Source organism: Notamacropus eugenii, chromosome 4, assembly GCF_028372415.1.
Source record: "Notamacropus eugenii isolate mMacEug1 chromosome 4, mMacEug1.pri_v2, whole genome shotgun sequence".
Taxonomy (NCBI): domain Eukaryota; kingdom Metazoa; phylum Chordata; class Mammalia; order Diprotodontia; family Macropodidae; genus Notamacropus; species Notamacropus eugenii.
The window spans coordinates 192,766,954-192,778,264 of NC_092875.1; the positions used below are offsets into that span (position 1 = coordinate 192,766,954).

Genomic DNA, 11,311 nt, shown 5'->3' on the forward strand with positions numbered 1-11,311 from the left:
TACCAGCTACACATTCCCGCAGTTCTTGGTAGAGAACTTCTCTCTCTCTCTCTCTCTCTCTCTCTCTCTCTCTCTCTCTCTCTCTCTCTCTCTCTCTCTCTCTCTCTCTCTCTCTCTCTCTCTCTCTCTCTCTCTCTCTCTCTCTCTCTCTCTCTCCAACCCTCTCTCTCTCCATCTCTCCCTCCCTCTCTCTCTCTCCCCTCCCTTGGGCACGCACCAGCCTTGCCCACCTTCTCTCGATCTTTCAGTCCAGACCCACAGCGTTGACGGAATGGAGCATCCTTCCTATTGGCCCAATCGTCATTCCCTGAGGTGGCACCGTCCGCCTGATTGGTTGGTGGCCGTGGACCTCCCGCCCATCCCCTTCATTGCCTTCCCCCCCTCCCCTCCAACACCACCCTAAACCCCAACAACCCTTTCCACTCCCTCCCGCCCCTCGCGCCCCCTTCTTTGGCTCGCGCTCCTCTCCCTGGGCCGGCGCGCGAGCCCCGCCCCCTGGCCTTCGTTCTCTATAAATAAAGCTCCGCTGCGGGCTGGGGAGAGAGCACGGTGGAGGCGAGAGAGTGTTCAGTAGAGAGGGAGTTAAGAGTGGTTCAGGGAGAGGGAGTGAGAGCGCGATCGGGGGAGAGCTCAGAGAAGGCGGAGAGGAGACAGCTGCAGCGGCGGCGGCGGCAGCGGCAGCGGCGGGGGCTTTTAGTCTGAGCTCCGAAGGGAGGGAAGAAGGACCGGGGGTGGGCTGGTTTCCTTTTCGTGCATGTGTTAGCTTCTTTCTCTTTTTTCTAATTTATCTTCCTTCGCACGGTCCAGCGGTGCTCCGCTGAACAGAAATTCTCCCGCCAGCCCCGGACCTGGCTTCCAGGGACAGGCGGCTCTCGCTGTCAATCGTGTCGCCCAAGGACCAGGAGCGATCCTCCCGTGTGCCTTAGCCCGGCTGGAGGGAAGCGAGAGCTAGGACAGGGACAGAGGGGGTGGCGGCGGCCGGGTGGGGAGCGTTCTTGCCCTCTCCTTTGCCCTCCCGGGTCTCTCCGTGCCCGAGGCCGGGATCCGCTCGCCGAAGGGCGCGCACCATGAAAGCCGTGAGTCCCGTCCGCCCCTCGGGCCGGAAGGCGCCGTCGGGCTGCGGCGGGGAGCTGGCGCTGCGCTGCCTGGCGGAGCACAGCCACAGCCTGGGAGGCTCGGCGGCGGCCGTGGCGGCGGCGGCGGCGGCGCGCTGCAAGGCGGCCGAGGCGGCGGCGGAGGAGCCGTCCCTGTGCCTGCAGTGCGATATGAATGACTGTTACAGCCGCCTCAAGAAACTGGTGCCCACCATCCCGCCCAACAAGAAAGTCAGCAAAGTGGAGATCCTGCAGCACGTTATCGACTACATCCTGGACCTGCAGCTGGCGCTGGAGACGCACCCGGCTCTGCTGAGGCAGCAGCCGCCGCCGCCGCCGCCGCTGCACCACCCCTCCTCCGGGAGCTGCCCCTCCGGACCCCCCCGGACCCCGCTCACAGCTCTCAACACCGACCCGGTAAGGGCTCCGCTCCCGCTGCGGCGGGGAAGGGCGCGCGGCGCCTGGAGCCGGAGAGGGAGTGCGCCGCGGTGGGTGTAGCGAGCCCTCCAGGGCTTGTTGCGCGCGGGAGGGCCGGGGGCTGGTGCGGGTCTCCTCCGGCGGGATCCACCCCGGGCCGTCCTCGCTGGGATTCTTTCCCAGGCTGGGATTCTTTTCCCTTGCTGTTAAGGACGATCAGGACCAGCCAGCGAAGCTGGAGCCCAGGGGTTGGGGCCGGAGGTTTGGGGGTTTATGTGTTCTTTTTTCTTTTGCTCTGTCGTTTGCAATCCGGGCTGGAGCGTGGTGGGTAGCTGGACGGGGTCCAGGAGAGAATGCGAGCTTCTTTACTCCTCTCCTGTAAGCGGGGAGCCGGGTTCCCCCGATGCTGCCCACCCATTCATTCTTGATCCGTGACTGCCAGCCCTGGTAGGTGGCTAGAACGGAGAGAGGCGGTGGGACAGGGCTGTCGTACACTGTCCAGTCCAACCTCGCTGCCTGATGGCTCTCGTTCAGTCTCGCCTGGATCTGCTTGTCTGAACGCAGTGCTGCCCCTCTTAGTGTATGTGTGTGTGTGTCTGTGTGTGCCAGCTCGAATGCTGTAGCCGCAGAACAAAACCTAGTATTATGAATAGGTTCATTATTCGCCCGATAACTTTTTCTCCCTTTCTTTTACGTTTTTGTTACTGTTGCAGGCTGGTGCTGTTAACAAACAAGGGGACAGTATTTTGTGCCGCTGAACTGGGCTCTTAAGGTGAGTGGTCACTGGCCTTTCTCTCCAGGTGCCCGATAAACCTTCATCCAGCTTCTCCTTTCCTACCCCTTTACCCTCTCGGATCCGCAGAGTATTTCACCAGAGCAAACTCTCTGATTCAATTCCCCTCCACCCCTCCCTCCACCCTAGTTAACAACTTAAGTCTGTTCTTGCCCTCCTTCGGTAACTTAGGGCTCCCTTTAAACGGAGGCGAGATCAGCAGCTCTGTATCTTTCTGGGTCGTCTCTCTGCCTGTGTCAGGCAGGTTTCTCCTCGATTTCTTTTTTTAACGTGAGGCTCTAATACTGTTCCAGTTTCTTTTACCAAATACTTGGATGGTAGAAGAAGGAAATGGGTTATTGGGAAAGGGGCTCCAGAGAGGATTTCCCCTCTCCAAAGCTTCTAGCAGGGGCTTGCAGCTGTGTATTCCTCTGTTTGGCCTAGCCTGGGAGCTGTGGTTGTTGTTTGACCTGGTTTGTTTTGGGTTGTTGATCAAGCATGTCTTGTGTTTTGTTGGTGGCGCCAGTTAGTCTGGAGCAGAATGGTTCACACACCCCCTCTATTCATTCCTCTTCCACAGGTGTGCAGCAGGCAGAGCCAGAGGAGCACAGAGAGAGAGACAAATTAGACAGGGAGGGGGAAAAAGGAAAAAAAAATCAGCCATCAGAGGAAAGGAAAAAAATCAGCAAACCCTAGAATCCTTTTCATGGTCATTCCAAGAAAAAAAGGAAACAAAAACTTTCACCCTTTTTTGCACGTTCATGAGCATTTAAACATGATATCTGTTTTGTCTCTTCATTTATAGCAGCTGTGAATTGTACATTTCTGTGTTTTTTGGAGGTGGGGTTAAACTTTTGAGCAGAAAGTGTGACTGGACTGATGACTAGTAGAAGACCAAGAGTAAATCAAACTTTAGCAGTATACTTTGTGACCAAGGAGCTGAATTTTTTTTTTTTGAAGCTTTACTAATCTACCAGAGCATTGTAGATATTTTTGACATCTATTGTTTAAAATAGATGATTATATTGGGGCCAGGGAACTTTCTTCTCCCTGTGAGAATGTTACATATTGTATAGATAACTGAGTGACATTTCATACTGTGTATATATAGAGATGTTCTATAAGTGTGAGAAAAGTATATGCTTTAATAGACTACTGTAATTATAAAATATTTTTAATTAAATATTTTTTGTAAATATTATAAGTGTGTGTTTTCTTAATCTGTGGGAATATTTCTTTTGGAAAATTATTTTTCAGCTCAGTTACCGAGCTGACAATACGAAAATATCTGGAATGTCTTTTTTGTTTGGTTTGGCTTTTAATTTGTTTTTGTTTTGCCCAATGTCTTAGACTCGGAAGTTACAGTTATAGATAGTAGTCCTGCATGACTGCATGAGATGTTTAATCACAAATAAACTTGTTCTTAGTCCATACAAAATGTGTTTTCTTTAATATAGATGGAAAACCTTGTATTTGTACCATACATTCTGAAAATACACTGTCAGTTGAGATACAGGGCTTTTTAGTGTATTATGTAAGAGCATTTAGAAGAAATACGCTGGCTTTTGTCTTTCTTTTAAAGATGCAAAAAGTGAATTCTAAAGACTTTGGCATATTGGTTGGATAAATGCTTGGATCTTTTAAGAGTGTAAGAAATCTGTTGTTGCATCAAATGAAAAGAAATTTACTCACTAAACTTCATTTTACACTAAAGCTTAATAATCACAAACTTACATGTCTGTACAGAATAATAAATTACAGAACAAAAAAAAAAATGTTCTCTGCTTGCAACCAAAGGACAAACTCCTACTAATAAAACAGTTACTGTTTCCTTTCTCCAAAGAATAATGATAGGTGACTGGGGAAAACAACATAATGGCAAATCCTTCAAGCAGGGGTATGTTGTAAGTCAATTTTCAAACGTTAACTTAAGTAGACCAAAAAAAAAAAATCTGATGGCCGCATCTAGATTATTTTTTATATAAAATGATTTTCACTACAGCTGTGTTAGTTACAGTTAAGGAACTGTTAAGTCTCTTGTGATGTGTATAACTTTTACATGTGAACATTAAAGTAGATTTACCTGTCTTGTACTGTGATTCTTTGGCCTGATTTCTTCAATCCTTCACATTTATTTGAAGGGTCTATTTTTCATTTCTTTTTCTCTTTTTCCTCTGGGGTAGTAAATTTTCCAGACTAGATATTGCTATCAAGGCTACGTGAATGTTAGATATCTCCTGTAATCAGTTGCCTGCACACAACTTAGATGGAATTTTCAGAGTAGGAGTGAATTAAGTAGGATTTAATTGGGTGCTTTGTAAATAGCTGGACAACTCTGTGTAACATGGTTCTGTTTGATTAAAAAAAAAGTGAGAGGATTTGTTTCAGATTTTAAAAGAATCAAAAGTATTATAGGCCCAAGGAACTTTTTATTAGGTTGAAGTCAAATATTTGAGAGAAAATGAAATCACGGTCACTAGTTATGCGTTGAAGTGGCAATACATCGAATAAACAAAATTGAACGCTTTCTAAATAAAAACATTGTGAGGTCCATTAGACCCAAGCAAGGTCAAATACTTTCTATTCATTTGAACTCGTTACACCTTCTCCATTATCAGTTTTCCACCTTACTCTGATGACACTCCACTGGTGTTTGATATTTATAGAATTTAATATATTTGATGTTGATTCTAGACAAATCAAATATGGACTTGTTGAAATGAAATTCATTTTGATTTCCATACTCTTCATCCAAATAATGAATCAAGAGAGTAATACTAAACCATTCTTCTGAAATTACAAAACTAAAGAATGTTGATGACTATATTCTTTGTTATTTAAAAGGAAGGGGAATTTTCCCCTTTTTTATTCCAATTTAGTTTTGGTGGGAAGTAAGCATTCGATACCCAGCCTGCTTTTTATTTCAGTTGGACATTTGTCTTGCCTGGCTGCTGAATTTTACCTAAACCAATCGACACACATGAGTTTTCCCGGTGGATTATAAATATTTTTTTAAAAAAGCACTGGTTTCTGAATTTTGTCTATTGGTGCTACATTTCTCTTACATCTGTTTACCTGAAAAGGAAACAAAAAGTTTAAAGGACATAGTCTTTATTCAGTTCAAGAGTTGGTTTCTCCCACACCTTCTCTACCAAGCAATAAGAGATAGGTAGCCATAGTCATCCTTTTTCAAGTTGGGCAAGTCTCTGTTTAGAAGAGGGAAAAATGTATTTAGAATCTATTATTTTGTTCTGCAAACTAATTACAGAATTTATTATTTCATTCTGCATACTAAATACAATGGGCTCCTGATACCAAATGTTTGAATGAGAAAGAAAAATTCAAGTCAGTTATCCAGCTATTTGTAAGTATCCAGAAAATTGGCTTAATATCTAGAAACTATCTGGATATTTGACTAGAATTTTTCTATTTCCATTTGGGTTCTTGGCACAGATTAGACATAAAAAAGAGGCATTTATCACATCAAAAGGAGAAAATGTATCTCACACAGTGGGTGCTATTTCTAGGGTTGTTATAAAATCCTGACATTTCAAACATCTCTGATGTTTAAAAGTGAAAAATCTGCTTTTTCCTTTTAGAAAGCATAAATACTTAGGACTTTTGTAAGTTTGGCATCAACTGTCAAGCTTTAACTGCATAGCTAAATCTTTTTGCATAATTTTGTCCCTCAAAATCTCAAGGTTCAGGTGCCTTCTATAGCAACAAATTGACCCTGAAAAGACATTTTATTTGTTTTTACTTATACCGAGTTGCTTGGTTTTTCATTATTGAGGAGTTAATTTGATTGATTTCTTCAATTAATTACAGTGTCTTCTATTATGTGAGGAAAAATGTAGCTCTGTTTTATAAAATGTTATTCAAATTTAATTCAGCACTTCTCTGAGTGCCTACTATGTGCAAGGTGCCATGCTAATTACTGTGAGTGGATGATTCGTAAATTATCAAGACATGGTCCCTGCTCCCAAGGAACTGAAAACAAAAGAAAATCCTGGTTGAAAATCTAGATGTTTTCACTTTCCCATTTGCTTCGTGGGTCATGTTCCCTCAAATAAAAGTTCTGGAATGTGATAGATAAGAAACTTGCCTAGAAGAATCCAAGTGAATAACAGTAACCATAAATTTATCATTTCTGTAGCTCTTAAAGGCTTTGAGAGTAAAATATGCCAAAAGAAACATTTCTGCTATCATACAGATACAAATATCTTTACTGTGCTGACTTCCATACTTTGATTATATAGGAGCTAACTAGTCCACTTCTGTACTCTTGGTTCTACTGGACCTAGTAATATGACCTCCAGAGCAAACTCTGGGAGAAAGCCCTCCCATTTATCCTCCTCCACAAGGGGATATGAATTCTTTCACTACAGTGTAAATGTTGAATATAAATCTTCCCTCATTTACAAATAGTTTAAATTTCAACCTACTCATACAAAAATTATTCCTCTTACCACCTAACTATTAAATCTTAATGTATTTTATGAAAATCTTAATTCTGCTTAAAAGAATCATGGTATAAGCAGTATTTGGATATTAATTTGAGTGATGACTATGCCTCATTCTAGCGGCAATCAATATGAAAAAGGTGCTGATGGAAAGCTTTGCAAAGAAGAACCTAGTACATTTCCTTAATTAAAAAATGAAGTAAAGATCAGTCATATATATTTAAGTGAAAGTGGTCTAAATTTTTCATTGAATTGTTTAAATATATTTTGTTTTCAAATACTTCCTGAATTAAGTACGCACAGTTGCTTACAAAAATCTCTGTTCTGTCCTTGTCCTAAATAGCATCATCTATTGTGCAAAATCTGGAAAGAACAAACTTTCCAATCTGAAGGTTGTTTCTTCTATACCTACTAAAACTTAGTAATTCAGAAATGGAGGCTGATGAAGTAACTATATAGCATTCAAAGGTCTCCACGGTGTGTTCACACAAGGGAACATGTGGAGGGGTCCCTGCAAATTGAAGTTAATGTGAAAATCCCTTCTGTGTCAATGAAAGGCATAAACCCAACATTCCAAATGCAAGAACAACAGACACTGTTCACACTTTACATTTCTTGGCTAGAAAGTAAACATAGAGCCCCTGAATTTAATCGTAGAAATTAAAATATAAATGTCCTCAACATATTTTTTCATCTTGATTTTCTTGTGTCTGAATTATTTCACATGAAGATATAATACCCAAAAGAATTTCCCAAAAATTTGTATGGGGGGGGGAAACTCCAATGGACTTAAGTCTGATAAAACAAGATACTAACTTGTAGTATGTGCTCACCATTTACTTAAAGATATAATAGCTCTTCCTCTCACTGTATATCATGTAAATCATGTTTCAGCCATTTTAAACATACATATTAAAACTATACATCAATAGCTTTTTGGAAGCTATTAAGACTTCTTACCATATTTAGAATTTTTCTTCAATATATATTATTTACTTAATAAGTTATAGTGTATTTTGGTAATGTTTTTTAAATAAAAGATGAATTTCATCAGGCTGGGGGAAAAAAGAAACAACCTTCCATCAGAAGGAATTTGACACCAAATAAAATTGAATACTGAACTTTCACATCACCCCTATCGCCCAGTCTCCCATAACACATTTTCCCTAATTTTTCTTACCATTCTTGTTAATGTTTTCGTGCATTATGGGATCGCACAGACACATTCTTCTTTTAGATGAATTTTGAGACCAGTATTACTCAATTGCCAATAGTGCCTGTGACAGCATATTGTCTGAGAGTAAATTGGTCATTAGGTGATTAATTAGTTCCTCTGACCACATTAGCTCGTCCCTGAAACTTCATTTTAAACTTATAACCTGATAGTCAAACTCATGTAAACAGAGGGAGATGGTTGCCATACACTGAAGGCTACTGTGACTTCATAATCCATTAGAAGAGCATTAGGTGAAGAAATTTAGAGTTTCTATGTAGACCCTTGCAGATTCCAAGGGAAAAGTAGGCATAAACACTTGCACAAGTGAGGTGTAATGGAAAGCCTACTTAACAAATACCTTTTAACTGGCTATACTTGGAGAAGAGACAAGTTCAATCCCAATCTAGTTGAAAGGTCTCTTCTTAGCAGTGGATGAATCTTTGCTTTCAAAATCTCTGTTTTCTGATCCATAAAGTAGAAATCCCACCTTCCAGGAATGCTGTGAGAATTAGTGATAATGCAAACCATAAAGAGATTATGTTGTTGTAAACTAACTCTTCAGAAGCTTATGCTCTGTATTTATGCTGTCTTTGAGAATGTTTCACACCCACTCTTTGAGTCTGGTTCTTTCCCCCTGCCACAGGTAAAAGTGCAGAAGGACGTTCTCCTGTTGGAGAGAGTTACTGATTTGCTCAAGTGAAGGTGCAGATAAGCCCAGAGGACAGGGCTCTGAATTTATATTCTCCCAAATCCATGTACTGTCGCTGTCTCCACATTCAGCCTTTGATCAATCTTTGTCACAGAGTTACATGGTACAGTGGAAAGATTGTTGAGTTTGGAGTCAAAAGGCCTGGGATCAAACCCAACCTAACCTCATTTACTGTCTAGATAACCTTGGGCAAGTCACTCTCTGTTCTGAGCTTCTCTCCGGCCTTCATTTATAAAATGAGGGGGTTGCACTTCACGTCTTTCCTGCTCTAAAATAATGCTTCCCTGACATTTTCTATGTCTAGCCTCACGTGTTGTTTATAGACTGACAATAATGAATAACTTCTAGTGATTCTCTGGCCACAAACAAGGGAAAGTTTGCTTCAGTAGTGCATGCTTGGGGCACCACCCAAAGTTAGAGCGAATTTATTGGGAAGTGACAAGTCAGGAAGCCACCAACAAGGCAAATTCACCTTTACAATTATCCTTTTTGCACTCTCTAGGGAAAATTTGTTATTTTGTTTGGAAAAAATGTAATTTTGAAAGAAAATCTAAAAACAATATACTGGACCTATAATGTCATCTGTGCATGGAACCATTAAAGAACTTCTACAAGCATATACCAGAACTTGCTCTGTGATTTTGTGCTTGTTTAGAAGAGTAGGAGGCTAAGTTACATGCCCAGGGTCTCTGAGCTAATCTGTGTCAGGACCGGAACCCATATCTTCCCCAATGAGACCAGGATATTCCTTCCTCTATTCCTTATAGGGACTTTCTGGGCTTTTTTTTTCCTTTTCACTTCAATATTTCCATATTTCAGAAATGGAAGTGGGGTCTAAATTTGCAATGACAAAACAATACTATTCCTGACTGAATTTTTTTTAACCTGCCAGTATACCTTGTAGAAAAATTACTTACATTTTATGTGTCATGTTATGATTACAAGCTACTTTACATATATTTCCTCTTTTGATCCTTTGAATGCCCATTTTTTTAAATAAATAAATGGTTTGTTGATGATGTCATTTCCCAATGACTCCCTCACTGCCACCCCCAACCCGTACTCCTCTGTAACAAAGCAGTGTAGTTAAACAAAACAGACCAATCCACTGGTCATATATGATCACTTATGCCTCATTCTGTACCTGTAGTCTACCACTTACTTCTCTGTTAGCAGGACAAAGGATATTTCAGTACGAGGCTTCTGGAGTCAAGACTGGTCACTGCACTGATCAGAGTTTCTAATGGCATTCTGTGTTGTTTTCCTTGGAGTTATCGTGTAAATAAATTATTCTCTTTTTTCATTCCTATTTTTAAAATTGTAAATATTATTTTCTTCTTCCCAGTTAATTACATGTAAAGATAGCTTCCAACGTTCATTTTTATAAGGCTTTGAATTCCAAATTTTTCTCCCTCCCTTCCTGCCTCCTCCCCAAGATGGTAAGCAGTTGATACAGGTTATCCATGTGCAATCATATTAAACATTAAATTATTTGCTTGATTCTGCATTAGTCCACACAAGTCTTCTCAAGTTTCTCTGAATTCTTTATAATTATGTCCCGTAGTATAATAACATCCAATTATATGTATATATCACAATTTCTTTGGTCATTCCCAAGAGACAGGGATTTTTTTTTGCCTGCAACAGAAAATGGTACTGCAATAATTTATATGTATATTTTTATGTGGGACCTTTTCCTGTGCTTGAATTCCTTGGGTATACGTGCCCAGTTGTGGTGACATCACTAAGCCTAAGGGCATATTCAGTTTAGTGACATCTAGAATTGTTCCAAATTGTTTTTCTGAATTGTTGTGCCAAGTCATAGCTCTACCAAGGGAGCATTAGTATATCTGAAATATCTTTTCTACAAAGTAACATAGAAAAGTAACATGGAATCCATATATATATCATACAATCTTTAAAAATGACAATAACTCAGTCTGCCACCCCAATAAGCATTTACCATGTGCCTGGCACTGTGCTAAGCACTAGGGATACAAAGAAAAGGCAGAAATAGTCTCTTCCCCTGGGAGCTTACATTCTAATGAGGGAGACAGCACATACAAATCTGAACATACAAGATAAGTACATAGTAGATGAAAAATAACCTTAGAAACTTTAGAAGATTAATAGGGAAGTATGCCTCTCATCTCTAAACAGAAAGATAGTAACAGATACAAATGAGGCATACATTTTCAGATATAACTAATGCACTGATTTTGCTTGATCGTATTATTTGTTACAAGGAAGGATTCTGTTGGGCTTGGTTGGACCATAGGAAAGTGATTAGGATGTTTAAAAATAACATTAATAAAACTAAATATTAAAATGTTTAAGTTAAAAAAGAAAATAAACTTGCTTGATGTATTCACCTATACCCTACTTTCCCCCGTATCCCTTACTCATCCCTGTCACATAGTGATTCAACTTGTAATTCAAAATTATAGAACACTTTACTAAACAAAAGCAACCTACAAAGTAAGTAGTACACATAATGTTACCATTACCATCATTCATGTTTTACAAATGAAGAAAGCAAAATTAGTAGAGGTTTTAAAAAAACGTACCTATTGTCTCACATATCAAAGTTGGGGTTCAAACTCTTGCCTCTAAGTCTCCTTTCAGGCTCCACTATATCAT

General features: G+C 40.8%; 1 protein-coding gene and 1 long non-coding RNA gene across 2 annotated transcripts; one reads left to right on the forward strand and one right to left on the reverse strand.

Annotated features, from left to right (window-relative positions):
- The first annotated feature begins 521 nt into the window (after positions 1-521).
- ID4 (inhibitor of DNA binding 4) lies at positions 522-4,376 on the forward strand. The gene is made up of 3 exons (XM_072603943.1): positions 522-1,511; positions 2,225-2,283; positions 2,864-4,376. Exons 1-2 carry the CDS (start codon positions 1,068-1,070, stop codon positions 2,267-2,269), a joined length of 489 nt encoding a protein of 162 aa, XP_072460044.1. The 5' UTR covers positions 522-1,067; the 3' UTR covers positions 2,270-2,283; positions 2,864-4,376.
- Positions 4,377-5,377: 1,001 nt separating this feature from the next.
- On the reverse strand, positions 5,378-8,653 carry LOC140500893 (uncharacterized). Its single transcript, XR_011965937.1, has 2 exons — positions 7,927-8,653; positions 5,378-5,489 (listed from the first exon to the last, which is right to left on the reverse strand). It is a non-coding gene; the product is annotated as an uncharacterized lncRNA (long non-coding RNA).
- Positions 8,654-11,311: the final 2,658 nt, after the last annotated feature.